General features: G+C 42.1%; 1 protein-coding gene across 1 annotated transcript in view; it reads right to left on the bottom strand.

The window, feature by feature from the left end:
• The window catches only part of herc1 (HECT and RLD domain containing E3 ubiquitin protein ligase family member 1), a 76,722-nt gene that overhangs the window by 9,846 nt on the left and 49,855 nt on the right, over positions 1-17,021 (bottom strand). Inside the window, 24 exon segments of the mRNA XM_034117430.1 lie at positions 212-350; positions 1,353-1,522; positions 1,835-1,937; positions 2,073-2,195; positions 2,351-2,506; positions 2,652-2,833; positions 4,027-4,165; positions 4,880-5,005; positions 5,139-5,204; positions 5,290-5,589; positions 6,968-7,141; positions 7,230-7,331; positions 7,454-7,519; positions 7,521-7,601; positions 7,835-7,955; positions 9,199-9,422; positions 9,500-9,630; positions 9,768-9,968; positions 13,479-13,612; positions 14,147-14,274; positions 14,359-14,567; positions 15,367-15,580; positions 15,941-16,208; positions 16,803-16,977. Coding sequence (XP_033973321.1) covers positions 212-350; positions 1,353-1,522; positions 1,835-1,937; positions 2,073-2,195; positions 2,351-2,506; positions 2,652-2,833; positions 4,027-4,165; positions 4,880-5,005; positions 5,139-5,204; positions 5,290-5,589; positions 6,968-7,141; positions 7,230-7,331; positions 7,454-7,519; positions 7,521-7,601; positions 7,835-7,955; positions 9,199-9,422; positions 9,500-9,630; positions 9,768-9,968; positions 13,479-13,612; positions 14,147-14,274; positions 14,359-14,567; positions 15,367-15,580; positions 15,941-16,208; positions 16,803-16,977 — 3,732 coding nt within the window.

Below are 17,021 nucleotides of genomic sequence, written 5' to 3'. Positions count from 1 at the left end.
GGACACATTATTCTAAATATAGCATGTAAGTCGTTTAGTTGTGGTTGAATTATATATAGAATTGTAGGTGTTCTATTTAGGTGTGTGCACATGACTCAACACTTTCTAACCACAATACATTAAATTCCTCATCCACGTGTGTGTGTGTGTGTGTGTGTGTGTGTGTGTGTGTGTGTGTGTGTGTGTGTGTGTGTGTGTGTGTGTGTCTAACCTGGTGCTCGAGGCGGCACAGAGGGAGCCGTCCAGGCAGCGCTGTGGCAGCGTCCGGCAGAGATCTGGTGGACGTTCTTGCCCTGCACCGCTGTGGCCATTGTGGGTTCTCTGACATGGTTGGTGTGGCCCAGGCCCAGCTACACAAACGTAAACAATTACTTAAATTAACAATTGGAAGCAAAATATCAACCAAATTGATGTGAATAATTTACAGTCAAAGAAATTGTGTGAAAACTCAAGTGAGTGAACTCCATCTGGGAATGAGAACTGTGAAATGTGATTAAAAGGTCTCTCAAAAAGAATAAAATACTGATTGACTGAAGACGTTTTTATATCATTATCTAGTATCAACTATGATAGAAAACTATTTAAAACATATCTTTAAAAGCACAAAAGAGTGGTGAAATATATATATATATATATATATATATATATGGTGCTCAATTTCTAACTGAATGCCAAGAACTCCTTAATCCAGAGGACACGCTTGCTGTGAAGTTAATAATTGCATCATGACAATTTTCTATTTTCAATAGGCGCATTCACACCGCAGTACTTTTCCCACAAAGGTTCATGAGAACTTAGTTCATGAGAACTAAAGAGTTCTCATGAACTAAGTACAGATCGCGTTCACACCGGAATAAGTTCCGGGGGAAGGATCAGGCAAATGAAGCCGCTGACGTCACTTCTTCTTCTTCTGCTTTGGGTTTACTGGCAGACCGCAAACAACTTCACAGCGTATACTGCCACCCGAAGTCCCCGGCCGGAAGTCCACCGCTCCCATGTTTTCTTTTGTGTTGCCATAAGTTAGTCTCTCTTCGTTTCTGCGCTGGGCTAATGCTAATGCTAATAATGCTAATGCGAGGATAATAAAATGGCGGCTTCACAAAACTTTTTGGGAGTTTTACGGGGCGTGGTTTGCATTCCGCCCAGCCAATCAGAAATAGGAACCTTTTTCTCCCACGAAAGTCCCTGCTCTCTAGCAGGGACGGAAAAGGGGGTAAAAAGGTTCTCATGAACTCATTTTAGTTCCGGCTCTTTTTGGTGTGAACGCGACATTTCGGAACTATATCGGAACTAAAGTGGGAAAAGTACTGCGGTGTGAACGCGGCTAGTGTGTGTGTGTTTCAGCAGTTTACCTGTCCCTCCGAGTTGCTGCCCCAGGTGTAAACATCTCCGGTTGAGGAGAGCACCAGAGTGTGTTCGGCTCCGACGGCCACTTCCTGGATGTGGATCCCTGCCAGGGCCGGAACCTGCTGGGGCCGGTTGTGGTTCCTGGCCCGGCCTTCTGGTAAGCCAATGAGGCGGTCTGCAATCAGGGGAGGAAAACAAAAAAAAAATAATAATAACATGTTAATAAAAGAAAAGGGTCTTAACATGAATTGTGAAAATATTGCACTTGCGGTTGACTGCAAAAAATGTATATATTGAGGGTATATGAATAGGAAAAAAATAACCAAAGCTACTCGATTAGTAGTATTTTTTCATTTTAGAGATTTTTGTATGCCGACAAAAATCTTAAAATAATCACATCCAAAACAATTCAACATTTGGTAATCACTTCAGATCTAATCATTTAAATTAAGTTTGTTAGGAAAAAAAGCATCAAACCATAACGTACCTTGGCCAAATGTGTAAACGTTGCCATCTTTGGTTAGAGCAACTGAGAACTGTGTTCCACAGGCCACTTTATTGATGCCGATTCCACACAACACGTCCACTTTCTGAGAAATCACAAATTCAAAATAAGCATTCATTAATTCAGTCAAAAAGGACTGAATTTCACGACTTCAGAGGTGAAACATCAAGTGTTGAGTGTTCACTAGAAACAGCAGGCCTCACAGAATCACAGCTTTTACCTGAGGTGAGGACTTGGCTGTGGAATTGCCAAGTCCCAGTTTACCGTAGTCTCCGTCACCAAACGCCCAAACCATCATTCCATCAGCAGAGACGACTAAAGTGTGGTTTAAACCGCAAGCCACCTGAGGAGCGAACGCAAGGCAATTTAACGCTGAGATGTAATCAATCATATTTGTTAACCATTAAAAACTCAGCATCTTGTAGAAAATAGTCAAATCTATTTAATTAAATACATCTCATCATCTCTCCATGGTCATCTCTCAATGTTCTTTCCCACCTGTCCGACTTGGTAGCCCTCCAGAGCGGTGACCTTCTCTGGTAGCTTCTTGTTGGAGGTGTTCCCCAAACCCAGTCTCCCGTAATCCCCATTACCAAATGTGAAAAGCTTTCCATCAGCGGTCACCACTGCCGAATGTTTGAACCCACAGGACATCTAAAGGGCAAAGAGAGCAAAGAAAGGAAGATTGTGACTGCAAGTGCCAAAGTGATATATTACTATTAAGTACATGAGACATAGTCTTTTCCCAGAACAGAATCAAATCCCTTTTTACTGACTGGATGAGTTCCTGAGCACTGACCTGCACCACCTCCTCTCCTTGCAGAGCTTCGATCTGTCTCGGTCTGCGCTGGCGGTCGCTGTTCCCGTGGCCCAGTTTACCGTAGTCCCCGTCCCCCCAGCTGAACACCTCCCCGCTCTCAGTCAGAGCCATGGAGTGACCGTCACTGCCACAGGACGTCACCAGCTGAGTCACAACAAAACCTAAGGGGCAAAGAGATGACCAGTCAGGACGGAGGTAACGGAAGGCAGTAGGTAGCTACAAAACTACTAACTATTAACAAATTAGTAGGTTTTCCTAAAGCATTCAATCAATCTAGGTATCCCTCATTGGATTCTCCCCTCTTATCAGTGCAATGAGTATGTTTCAAGTAAGCTAGTGATGTGTCAGGTCCATTTTGAATCAACACTTTCAGGTTAAAGGTAGTGAAAATTAATTCAATTCAAAACTTTCTCAAATCAAATCTGATTATATGTTTTGAGCCTTAGTTGTTTATACATTTTGTTATACATTATTAGATTCAATTAGTGATTCAAAAGGATTTAGATTTGATTATATGTTATCAAACCCCAAGAGCAGTGTGAGAAAAAGTTTTTAGGACAAGTGAGTTTGACAATTTACTTGTCTGAATACATTTTTCACTTGTCCAGAATGGACACAAATTGAGGGCCACTGGAATCTTCTTCTTCACCATCGTATTTTACATTTTCCCACGGTTTTTACGACACAGCTAACGTAAGTGAGCGGTAAGATTTTACTGCATCACACATAGGGTTGGGTATCGTTTGGATTTTAACGATTCCGGTTCTGCTTTTCGATTCCGGTTATTTTCGGTTCTCGATTCCGGTTCTTTGAGAGGGTAAAAATAAGTCCCATGACAAACTGGGAGAAAAATATATTTATGAAAACATTAAGTCAAATCTGTATTCCTATTTACAAATCACTTCATACTGTTTAATTTCTTACGGTTATTGAATACAATTATATAAAAATAATGTCTGCATTGTTTAGTTAGTTCTAAGTGGTGCAGTTTGAGAATGTACAATTGGCCCAGTCTCCTCTGATGTTACACTGCAACCTGCCTGTGAGACAGAGTCCAACCACACATGTCCAACACATAGGCCTAATAATAATAATAATAATACATTATATTTATAGCCTATAGGCCTAGCGCTTTTCTACAACTCAAAGACGCTTGCACGCTTACACATGTCCAGAATAGAACAGATATTGTAAATAACACGTCCCGGACGGTGGGACGTGTGCTTTTTCGCACACTGAAGAGGACACGTGAGCACATCTTATTTTCAAACACACAAACAATTATGAATCAGCATTTCGGTGACATGCATCTAACAGCATGTGTGATAAGAAACAAGAGGTATTGCCGCTTCACCTTGCAGAGCTGAGATGACGGTGAGGACATGCAGGTCGTCAGAGTTGCCCTGCCCCAGGCGGCCGTAGCTGCCCTCCCCACAGGCCAACACCGTCCCGTTAGGCTGGATCACAAAGGTGCAGTTCTGACCACATACCACCTGAAGGAGCAAAGGTTTGAAGAGGAAACAGATACAGGAAATAAAACAGTGATAGTACTTTGGTCAACCTTTTCTCTCTAGTCCTAAACAACAAGATCCGATATGTATAATGGACTTTATTTGATGATACTACTTTACTTTAAAATAATACTTCATCGTCAAAATAACCATTTGTTAACAAATTATTCCTCACTTACCTTACCTTTATTAGCCTCGAGTTTAAAACACTTTGGACACATTAACTCTTTTAAATATTAAGGTTTATGGAATAGTGATCATTTGCGTGGATTAAAGAGTCTTGGGTTATGCTAAAGTTTGTAAACAGATGTTTTGATACAATCATAGTACAGTTTTTCTTAATGTACTTAAAATGATCAATCATTTTCTATTTTTTTGTTTCTTATTTGACCCTGAGTGCATGCAAGAAAAACAAAGTCAAGGTAAAACCCGGTGAGTAATAGATATTCAGATTACCTTTTTGTGGGTGAAGTATTCCTTTGAGGCAAACATATGCAACTAATAGTGCCAAATTGTATAGTAAACCAACACTCTTATTTATAAAGCACAATATAAAAAATCACACTTTTGACCCAAGGGTTTTCATTTTGCACAAATAATCTTCTACATAGATTAGACATCCTTTACTGTGATGTAACTGGATGTGATGACAAGCAACAGGCTGGTGTGGTTTATAAAGACATGACATATGTTTACCTGTTGTGCCTGAGAGAAGGACGGGGCGTTGGTCGGAACCAGGATGTTTCTGCCGGCCTCTGCCAGCTGGCCGTGTCGCCCTGCGCCCCACAGATACACATCACACTTCCCCCCAAGGTGCCAGTCCTGCAAACACATGTATGAAAAAGATCAACAACCAGGCAAAACGTGACATAAGCAGTTATAACCAGCTGAGTCTGAGGAGAACAGACCAGACAAACCACTTATTACAGCTAATCTGGGTCTCAGTCTGAATTACCTCTGGTCTGGAGGTGGCCCAGGACATGATCTGTTCATCCACCCCATGCGCCCATTTACTGTTGTCCTGGAAAAACAGAGTGCAAACACAGTTATTACACGCACCAGTAGGTGTTAATTACATTAGGAAAATCAGCAGCCCCCTCCCTCACCATAAGCAGAGTCATCTCATCTTTGGGCACAGGCTCCATGTCGGGAACAGAGAAGGACTCAGAGAAGGTGGCTCCTCGAGCGAGGGCCTCTGCTGCCTTGACGGTTGTAGAGAAGCATTCTAACCAGGCCCACTCGCTGGCAGACCAGACTGCGGTGCCGGACTCTGGGGGGCAGTGGCGGAAGCTAGGAGGCACAGGGGGGCGACACAGGAGCAGGTCCAGGTGGAGACCCACAGCCAGGGAGGCCAGGCACTGCATGTAGGCGCTGTGAACGAGCTGCTCCCCACATAAAACGTGGGGCTGGGGGAGGAAATAAGAAGGAAACATTAGCAAAAATGGCAATAATAAACTAAAATAACACTAAGGTGCTTTAAAGTAATTTCAGGCAAAGTCATCTTCCTTTGTTTTGTTTGTATGTATTATTTTTAACTTTTATGTATCATTCCTATAATCAAAAAGGGCCTGCTTCCTCAGCGTAGAGCTAAATAGAGACAGAACACGACAGAAAGCAGCATGGTGCTCCATTTAAACAGCAGGCGAGGCCATAAAGAGCAGCACCACATGTCATCATTCCTGCAGCTCACTCTCTGCTTTCACACTCGGGACCAATTCCAATCCGCGCCCTCTGCCTGAACATTTCCACTCAATTTGCGTTTGCGTCAACGGTCCGCCGCATTTAGTGCCGTGATAAACCAGCTAGTGGGGAGTGGAAGTGTGGTATTAAACCCTCCAATAGGAAGTCTGCACTGGTCCTGACTTCACCAACTGCCCTGCCTGAACATGTGCAACGCTGTTTGTGATTGTAATGACACAAGCTGTTTCAAATAGTTCTGTAAAACATTTAATAATAAACTTTACAAAATAAGTTAATTTAGTATTGTCATACAGATGTTAACTTGATTTGGAATCAGGCCTCAAGAGTTGGCTTGGATTATTTTAAGTATCAAAAACAATATAATTACATACAAGAGCTGCAGCATTACAATGTGACCATTTCTGCCTCGATTTCACTCAAAATTACGTTTATATTCATACATAGAATATATGTGTTAAAAAGACCAGCATCTAGGCATTGGGCTTCTTAATGTTGTGTATATTGGGAAAATAATATCTCCCAACATTCAAACCGCTTCTAAAAACTCAACTGTGTTAAACATACTGATAAATAAATGTTTTGCTATCACCACTGCCATGACTATATAATGATCAGGTAACATGATAATAGACTTTCCACTGCCACCATCTGCTGGCTGACGTGATAAAAGACCATGTTAATTATTAACATGGGCTACAGTGTGTTAGATGTTCATTGTTGACTAAGTAATATAACAGGTGTATTATCAGGTTACCATTACACAGGGCTGGGGAGGCTGGAGGGATGTTGTTATTTACAGTAGGTTAAAAAGCTGCCATTAGCTGGATGTAGTGTAATTATACAATATGGTTGTACTTTCAAAGATTTTGAGAAATGGGCCATTATTGCATGCTTACGGTAAAAGATGAAGGAGTAATAATAACATAGAAATGCTTTGAATTACTTAGATCTAGCTATCTAGAAAACCTTTGTGCTAAAAAAAAGTTCAAACTGTGTTTTGTCTTGTACATATCTAGATTATTAAATACTATAATGTATTAAATGTTGTGAGGCTATACATTCAAAACTGTTTCTATACTGTACCTTCTCGTAGGCGTACTGCTCCTGCAGCATGACAGGCAGTCTCTCCAGGAAGGCCCTCATGCAGGGCGCCATGCTGAGGCCGACCACGCCCTGCTTCTTCAGGGCGGTGCGGCAAGTGGCCAGCACATGGTTGGATACCATGAAGTCTTTGGAGCAGTTCACAACCAGCACATCCTGGAATTAATCAGACCAGAGAGAAAATAAAGATTTAGTGATGCCGGTAGAAACATGGAAAAATACACATCAGGCTAAGACGACGTACCTTTGACCTGTTGGAGCAGACAGCAACACCTACATCTGGGATCCAGACTATATTTTGGATTGCACCTGAACCGGCTACTACTGACTGGAGCACTGAGCCGTCCTGTTAGACACACAAACACAAGATGGACCAGTTAGACAGTAAGATGAATTTGAATTAAATAATGTGTTCTTCAATGCATACGACTTTTACCTGCAGTATTTGCATTTCTGTTTGTATCTTACCCTCAGGGACCAGATGTTCATAAGGCCTCCCACTCCTCCAGATGCCAGAGCCAGACCATCAGGGGCTGAAGGCCAGCGTTCTCACCGGGGTGATGTGGCCCTTCAGCTGGAAAACACACGTTGCACCTTTACCTGACCACCGGGAAGACTGCAACACAGTGACAGCAGGTGAGTGGAAGAATGCAGCTTCTTTTCTCCTACGACTCTATGTTTGTGTGAAGAGATAAAACAGGTGTCAGAAATATCAAGAAGCCAAGACAAAATTCCCTCAATCCTTCATCAAACGTACAGGAATAAATAAGCTTGCCTCCATTACAAAAGTAGTATTGCAAATGAATAAAAGAAAAATATCATCTCAGGTTATTATTTATGAATATGTACCATGAATCTGGGTTTTGCTTCATTCTCCCACCATCCCTCTGACTCAGAGGAAACGGATTCTGGGTAATTGCAGATGTTTTGAGGAACAGTCCAGACTGAGACCAGGCCATTCTGGCAGCATCTGAAAATACACAGAGACACATTAAAACCAACACAACCACAATAAATAGTATTTCATGTAAATATATCATCCATGTGTTAAAAAGGATACCACAGATGAGAATGAAAATGTTTCCTTGAGAATGCAACTTATTAAAAACATTTCAAATGGGCCAGTTATTGTTGTAAATAAGCCGATACAGTTAAATCCATATTTGGAGTAGGTACTCAGATCATTGAATGAAGTAAAATAAGCAACACCAAAATACCCAAGTTAAAGTACTGTATTCAAGGTTCTTACTTATTTATTAAAGTATTAACAGCAAAGTTCATTGAAAGTGTTCAACTCAAAGTATTTTTTGTTGCAGCAGAATGGTCCAATTCAGAGGTATAACAGTTGGTAGTTAATGATATTATATGAATATTATTACCGATGCACTGCAGCATATTACGGCTATAGCTGTAAGAAAAACGTAATTTTTTTTTTAAAGTAACTCGTATTAAGATTTGATATCAGATCATTAATGATGTAGTGGAGGAGAAGCCCATTCAGATTCAAATTGAAACAAGCAATAAAAGGAAAGTTCCTCAAAACTGTACCCAAGTACAATACTTAAAGGTGGGGTAGGTAATTTTGGAGAAACCAGCTCGAGATCGCTAGAATTTGAAAATACACAACCGGAGAAAATCTGCCACTTCCTTATAGAGCCCCTCCTCCAACACACACGAACGCGCACATGACCAATGGGGGCACGAGATAAGTTTGTGCACAGATGGAAGGCTGACAGGCAGGTAGGCCATCCAGTTATTTTAGCCGGGCCGGCTAAAATGATTGGTCGTGCTTTTTACAGTACTACGGCTTCCACAGATGACATTTTTTTATGGATTTTTTGTCAAAGCACTTAAGATATTCATTGCTATCGGGATGTTAAGAGCATTCCATGGAATATAACAAAAAGTGTATCTCGAGCCGGTTTCTCAAACTTACCTACCCCACCTTTAAGTAAATGTACTTAGTTACTTTACATCACATCTAGCACATAAAAGAGCTTTTGAGAATATTGCCCATTTTCTGCTCATAATGACTCTATACCTTCTTGTGACAGACAGCAATATTGTCACATTATCAAAGACAAAACGGTAGACAGACATTTTTAAGGAACTCATTTAAAGGATGATGGCAACATAAGTGTAGGATGTGAAGAGACACCTCATAACCATTCATTCAATCAGTGAGTGTAATCAAGTTTTTGTAGACAACCTACATGGCTAACATGTTGAGGGTCTTTGGGCCACGCCCCAGCAGGCTGCACCAGGCCACACCATTAACAGGGGAGGGGTGTCTCAGACTCTGCAGGCAGCGCCAACCAGAACCTGATTCGGAGTCAGAGTGAGGGTCCGGACTGGCCCACAGCTTCACCGTCTCCTCTTTGGCACAGGTCAGCAGGATCTGACCCGTGGGACTCCACTTCATGCTGGTGATCGACTCCTGTGAAAACAACATGCAGAGGAGTCAGTCCTGAGGGGAATTTCAAGAAAGAGTAGAAATAAGTCGAAATAGTTTACCTTGTGTGCATCAATGACTACGATGGCTCCTTTTTCTAAGGGCTCTTTGGATCCTATCAGCAGCTTGCCATCTGCGTAGCCCACAGCGAAAGGCTTGTCCTCACTGTACCAGGCAATGTGCATCACTGCCACTGAGGGAGGGAAAAAACTCACTTTAACAGATGCAGTTTTACACTTCTGACAATCTGTCCTTTAGACTGTCTTAGTCAAAAACATTCCCAGAAAAATACATAGATGTAGCCCTTATTAAAAAGGTCCCTTTCCCTACCATCCTTCCTGTAGCAGTGCTCCAGCTCGGTGCGGTGCATGCTGGAGGTGTCCAGCACCTCGATGAGGCCCAGAGACCCGTCCATTCGTCCCACCAGCAGCATGTCCTTTGGTTCCCCACACCACAAAGACTCTGCTTCCTCTTCAGGCCAAGCCAACGCCGATACCCAGTGAGGCTGCACATCCAAAATGCCCTTACCACCTTAGAGGAGAGGTCACAGTTAGTGAGGAGCTATCACCCCGGTCATTTTATTAAAAAAATGGAGGCCGTTATTAAAAGGGAACAAAAAAGCTTGAGCCTTAAAGGGGACCTATCATGCAAAATGCACTTTTGTACGTCTTTTATACATGAATATGTGTCCCCGGTGTTCCAGGGAACTCACCAAGTGTCAGAAAACACAACCCTCTCTCTTTTCCTCCATACCCAAATCTCTAAAAACGGGGCTGCAACGGATCTGATACAGATTTGAAATTTCTCTGACGTCAGGAGCAAGGAGCTCCGCCTATATGGCCAACTCTCCACCTATCAGGGGAATGTGGGGTTGGGCCACGGCCGGCCATTGCCGCTCGAAAGCGCTGGAGACGCTGTAGTACATATGCCAGGCCTGTAAGTGGCGCTGTAGTCTGCCACAAAAGCAGCGAAGAAGACTTCCCGCGCATATGGTAACCATGGTTGCCCTTCTGTTTATTCTCCGCTGTGGCTCTTTTTCTCCCTCCCCGAGGCAAGCGTTTGCTCCTGCTGCTTTAATTCAATGCAATCCCTCCCCGTCGAGGCAAGCACTGTAATTCTCTCCGGTTAGTCCACCAGCAGATGACAAACACCCACCTCTCCGCCTCTTCCAAGGAACAAGGGGACCGTGCGGCAGAGTTTCAGTTTCAGTTTCTTTCGCCGGTCAAGATGTCCGTTAAAGTTTAAATCTTCCGGACAAAATTAGAAAAGTGCCGGTCAAAGGTCTTCTTTGTTATTTATTGAGCTTTAAAACAAATGAATAACGACTCTATATAATAATATAAGAATAAAACACGGAGGACGGAGATCTCTTTTTCTCCCCCTCTTCTGACAGCCCAGCAGCTGTTCAGAGCACGATCCCCTCTCCTGCAGGGGGGCGTGGTCAGCTGCAGCTCACAGAATCAGCCCCCTGCAAAAACAGGGCTGGAAAGATCAAATAGAGCGAAATGAGGCATGGCTAAAATGCAGGATCTGTTTGGTATTTTGAAAAAAAAACTATATTTATATACTTTATATAGGTATGGCCCTACAATATATTGTTCAAATATAGCATGATAGGTCCACTTAACATTTTTAATAACAAAGTTAATAATTTAATGAGAAATGAAATTGAAGGATCCGAATGAGTTCCTACTTTAAGGAGGACATATTATGCTAATTTCCCCATTTTTATTTAGTGTCTGTACTGTGACATGTTTACATGCTTTAATGCTCAAAAAGGTGCATTATTGGTTAGCTATTCTGCTCTGTTGTGATTGGTTAACCGCTTAGATGTCCTGCCCCTTAGCCTATCACGTACAATGTGTTGGTGCGCAAGCCAATAAAAGGGCGAGTGTTATTTAGTGATGTCACTATGTTACGGAAGTAAACAAAGGAATCCAATGGAGGCGTTTGTGGCATGGGGTGGTTGTGGGGGTGTGTGGGTGTGTGGGTGTGAGAGAGAAACTCCCTCTGGAGGGAACTTTGGGATTTTAGACTTTGCAGGCCATTTACATGCACAAATACCTATATAACACACTACAGGAGGGGGCACACCTCATAAAGCATGAAATTTAATCGTTTTAATCGTCACACATTTCTATATCTACAGAGCATTGCACACAGTGAAATGTAGTCCCTGCTCTTAACCAACCCTGGTTCTAGGAGCAGTAGGCAGCTATTGTGGCAGCAACTGTCTAAATACCATTAAGGACTGGATGTCTAACAACTTCTTGCAGCTTAATGCAGACAAAACAGAGGTTCTCATCATTGCGTCAGACAGGATAGCTCCGAAAGTTGCAAAGAGTATAGGGTCCCTTTCCTCAGCTGTTCGGTCCAATCTACGAAATCTTGGTGAGACATTCGATCAGGCAATGCATTTTGATCAGCATGTTAAATCACTGACCCGTACATGCTTTTTCTATCTCAGAAATATTGCAAAGTCTGTTGTGTCATTAGCGCAGCTTGAAATGATCATTCATGATTTTATATCATCCCGGCTGGATTATTGTAACTCCATATTCACATGTCTCAACAAGTCATCTCTAAACCGCCTACAAATGGTCCAGAATGCTGCTGCCAGGCTGTTAACCAGGTCCAGCAGGATGACACACATTACACCAATTTTTAAATCCTTACATTGGCTCCCAACTCGTTTTAGAATTGATTTTAGAAGCTGCACAACGCACACATTTAAATATAAGTGTGTGAAACAGAAATCATTTCTACTCTCCTACCTAAACACAATTAAAGCAAAGAATGGCACTACATATATATGCTTATTTGTTTCATTATAATTTAATTCCTATCACATCCACTACTCCCCATTGGCTGACAACTTTGTTATCACGTCCAATGTTAGTTTTATGAAATGATCTTTTAAGGTCCACTATTATACTGTTTTTCAAAAATAGGTAACACTTTATATTAAGGTACACAAATTCACCATCAACTAGTTGTTAATTAACATGCATATTAGCAGTTATTACATGTAGAGCCCTGCGTGGAAATGCACTGGAGTATATATGTGACCTTCTCCATCCTTACATCGCAGTAGGTCACTTACGTCTTCAGACCAGGGCCTACTGGCTGTCCCACGGTCTCGTCTAAAAACTAAAGGTGACCGTGCCTTTCAGGTGGTGGCTCCAACACTGTGGAACTCTCTCCCTATAGACATTTTTTATGTTGACCTTAAATGTATGCCTCATGTGGTTATTGTATTCATGTTTCTGTGGTCTTAATTTTAACTTTTGTTCTTACTTGTGAAGCACTTTGTGAAATCTATTTCTGTGAAAGGTGCTATAATAAATAAACGTATTATTATTATTTATTATATTGTACAGGGTCCTGGTGTTCAGAAGTGCCCAGAAGAAAAATGGCTCCTTTTCAAACTAGGTGCCTTCTGGGCTTTGACACAGGGATCCTCCGTTCCCCAAGCCAAGTCCCGACAGACTGTGCTACCTGCCACCCATTTGTTTTTTTAATAATGGGAATTGCACAACAATGCCCACAGTTAAATGATAATGCACAGACACAGCTACATTTTAAGAGAGAACATGTGCTTAGGCGAATAAGAGTGATTTTTGGACGTTCATCCTCGAGGCGATTGAAAGTGTGAGGACAGATGGTTCAGGCTGCAGGGTGTGTGTGTATGTGTATGTGTATGTGTATGTGTATGTGTGTGTGTGTGTGTGTGTGTGTGTGTGTGTGTGTGTGTGTGTGTGTGTGTGTGTGTGTGTGTGTGTGTGTGTGTGTGTGTGTGTGTGTGTGTGTGTGTGTAAAGGACGTGATCATTGGAGCACATTCAGAGCATCTACTTTTAATGGGAACTATAAAATCTTAATGCCGTCTCATTCATATTCCGCTGACCTCACACAGCACTGAAAAAGCTGGGCCACACCATTTTACAATCAGTTTCCCTCATTAAACTCAAATGGAGCGTATCGTTAACATATCGTATAATTAAATTAAAACAGAGCAATTACCCCGAAGGAGCATTCTTACCATTAACTTGCCAGATGTTGACCATTTTGTCCATGGCAGAAGCCAGATACTTTCCAGTGACGCTCCATGCCAGAGGAGACATGCAAGGGTCGCTGGGAGATCCTAAACCTGACATGCCCTCCTCTGAGCCGTCACTGATGAGAGAAAACAGAATAAACACCAATGACAAGTGAGCTTTGAGCTGCAGTAAAAATTAAAGTCAAAGAATAGAACATCACCTCATAGTTGTTAATGGGAAATATTTAAACATAATAACACCTCGTAAAGTTTTCATGGGCAAAGTGTTTGGCAGTTAGCATTCATTTTAATGTACTGTATGCCCAACATGTACTTTTTATTAGCTCTGTGTGGTCTTTTTTAAAGGAGCCCTATTATGCAAGTTTTCAGGTTCATATATGTTATGTCTCTACTGTGACATGTCTCCATGCTTTAATGTTCAAAAAGCTCTTTATTTTTCTCATACTGCCTGTGCTGCAGCACCTCTTTTCACCCTCTGTCTGAAACCAGAGCCCAGTCTGCTCTGATTCCATCTAAGAATATTGATTTTGCTACAAAATGTCGCTAGAAATGTATTTTTTATGCAAAAATATTGATTCTTGCACTGTTCATTTACACTTCAAAGTATCAGGAGTAAGAACAAGAGACGGTAGTATTTGAGAAAGCCTTACTCCTTATTGAAGATGCAGGTCTGCTGGAGGGTGTACTGGTTCTTGGTGACGTTCCACATCCTGACTGTCCCATCATTGCCACTCGTCGCCAACAGGCCTTTCTTACTGCACCACCCACATGTGATGACCTAAGGGAAATACATCGATTTTATTTAACCCCAAACAGTTTATAACCAAGCTAGGGAATCATTCCTAATCCTGTAATGACTCACTCTGCTCTGGTGAGCCTCTAGCTTGATGAAGGAGCACTTGCGCAGGTCCCCAGCCATGTCGGCGAAGGTCTGCGGTCTGTTCTTGTTGTTGTCCCGGTCGTGGGCGGCCAGCGTGCGAACCAGCTGCTGCGCCGCCCACTGACGGTGCTGCGAGGACAGCCTGGAGGACAGGCAACAGGCCGCCAGAGCGTTGGCCAGCTCCAGAGGCCCTACAGCGGAGGGATTATGGGAAGGATGGGCATATAATTGCGCAATTAGACCTGCTCGATACGGAACAAAAGGTGACACAAGATGGCCCGATGAGTGAGAGAAGGGACAGAAATGAAAATGGCAAACAGAAAAACAGAAAAGGCACAGAAAACCCGAAAAGTGACAGAGAGAGGCAGTGCCAAGGTGGCAGATGCATGAGTCAAGTGTGTATGAAAGCATGGCATACATTACTGGTGAATTATGCCATAACTACATATATTACAAAAATACATGAAAATCATTATGAGGTGATTAAAAATACATAATTAAACATTGCCTTGACATTATATGTGTTAAAAAAACACATGATGGGATAGAATCACCAAAATGTAATAATACTGTTTGCTGCTTAATTTAGGGTCAATCAAAGGAAGAAAATAAAACATTTTAATAATTTCTTTTCAGGCCATTTTCTGAGAGATAAAATAATTGTTGTGGCATAATTCATAGTAATATGAATTATTTTTGAATTTATTTTTTCAGTTTTTTGTTATTCTTCCCAGAGCAGGGAACTGTTCAATGTAAAGTTATATTCACAATTAATAAAGGCAGTGCTAATTACAGATTTGTAATTACCCTTATGAGAGTAAATGTAAAGTATGGAAAGAAAACTACTTACACAAACAATATATTATATCTACTTACTTATCATAAATACTACCAATATAAAACCTTATTGCAATAAGATGAAATGAAGAAATGCACATAAACAGTTGGATAACATGGAGGACCATCTTCTGTTCCTCTCAGTCTACAAACCTCTTTTCTCCATGTCAGCCTTGTCATAGGCAGGTCTGAGTCGGGCCCCTTTATCTGCCAGGAGGGCCACCAGAGCCTGAGTGACCACGAAGTTTGGAGACGTGACAAGTTTGTTCTCCTCGGCCACGCCTCGCAGGAAGCTGGGCAGGAACTTCCTCTGGATGGGGTCGTCCACTGTGGTCAGATTCATGCCGGTAGCTGCAGAGATCAGGTTCTGGAAAGGAAAGAAGTATTGGATTATATAAAGAGTATATATGGGGCTGCAGCGTTACTTTTTAAACAGGTTACTCAAGGAATAATAATAATGATACAGCGGGGCAGCTTTCTAATGCAATTGGATCAGTCAGGCCATTCATAAATCCAATGTGTTGTTTTCATAGTTGGATCATTTTTACATGCTGTGACATTTAAGAATTGTTTATTTTTCTACTGCGTCTGCTAACAGAAAGTGAGAAGAAAGGACTATTTACTGAGCAATATAACTCAGCTGAGCTGTTTTTCAAAACTAAATACAGCTTAAATCAAGCCATGATATAAAAACTAAATCAGCCGAATGATGAGTTACATGATGTACCTGAGTGCAGAGCTGCACCAGCAGCTTGGCAGCGTTGGGGCTGTTGGAGGCCAAGCAGCCCACAGCTGTGCTGAGGTAAGCCAGACAGGAGATGGGTTTGCCCGATTTGGCGGCCCCGCGGGGCCTTTCAGAGTGACCGGAGCCCGATGTTGGACTGGTGGAAAGACCGGCTCTGCCTGCAGCCGCCAGACACATCAGCCTGACCAGAGTCCTGATGTCGGTCAAACCCAGAGACTCCAGACCGGCTGCCAGGCTGCAGCTGGAGCCACTGTAAGGGAGGGAGAGAGGGGGGAGTATAGAGGAGAAGGGAGGAATGAAGAGAGAGGGAAGCCATGTATTACATAACAAATAGAAGGATATTCTATTCTCAAAATATTCAAATAATCTTCCACTTCTTCAACCAAAAATGTAAATGGAGAAAATATTTTAGGAAGATCACTGCGTTATATCTCACCTAACTTATTGATTTTTGAAATAGCCAGTCTTATTAAGTGATAAACAAGGAAAGAGGTTGCAAATATTTTATCACATCAACACAAGTTGAAATACACTGTACCTGAGCAACTCATTTTGTCTAACAAGAATCCCAATTTCATAGTTGTAATTATATTATTTTGGTGCATTAGAACCACTTTTCTATACTATCATGGCATCTTTGCCAAGGTTGTACATTTTTAAATCTTATAAGTAAGAAATAAGAAAGAAATAAGTTGTACAAATAGCCAGACAACCTATATATATCTGGAACTGCTATTCATCCAACATGGCAGGAGAGCACATTACAAAGATCCACATGCAGGTCTATTACAAACACCCAGACCCAGGCAGTGTGTAGGCATGTTCTTGTGTTGATGTCAATTACCTGACAGACAGCAGGGACAGGGCTCTCATCACCATGGTCCTGGCCAGCAGCACCTGGGCTGCAGCCGTCACCCTCCTCAGCGCCATCACCCGGTCATGAGGGTTCTGGAGGGCCGCCGCCTGCTCGCCGAGGGTCACTCTGCCCGAGGAACTCTTATCCACTGAGGTCTGACAGCCTAAACACAAACACACACACAGAAGCTTAAGAGATGTTCAAGAT

Source organism: Trematomus bernacchii, unplaced genomic scaffold (assembly GCF_902827165.1).
Source record: "Trematomus bernacchii unplaced genomic scaffold, fTreBer1.1, whole genome shotgun sequence".
Classification (NCBI taxonomy): Eukaryota; Metazoa; Chordata; class Actinopteri; order Perciformes; family Nototheniidae; genus Trematomus; species Trematomus bernacchii.
This window is presented reverse-complemented; position numbering and strand designations above follow the sequence as displayed.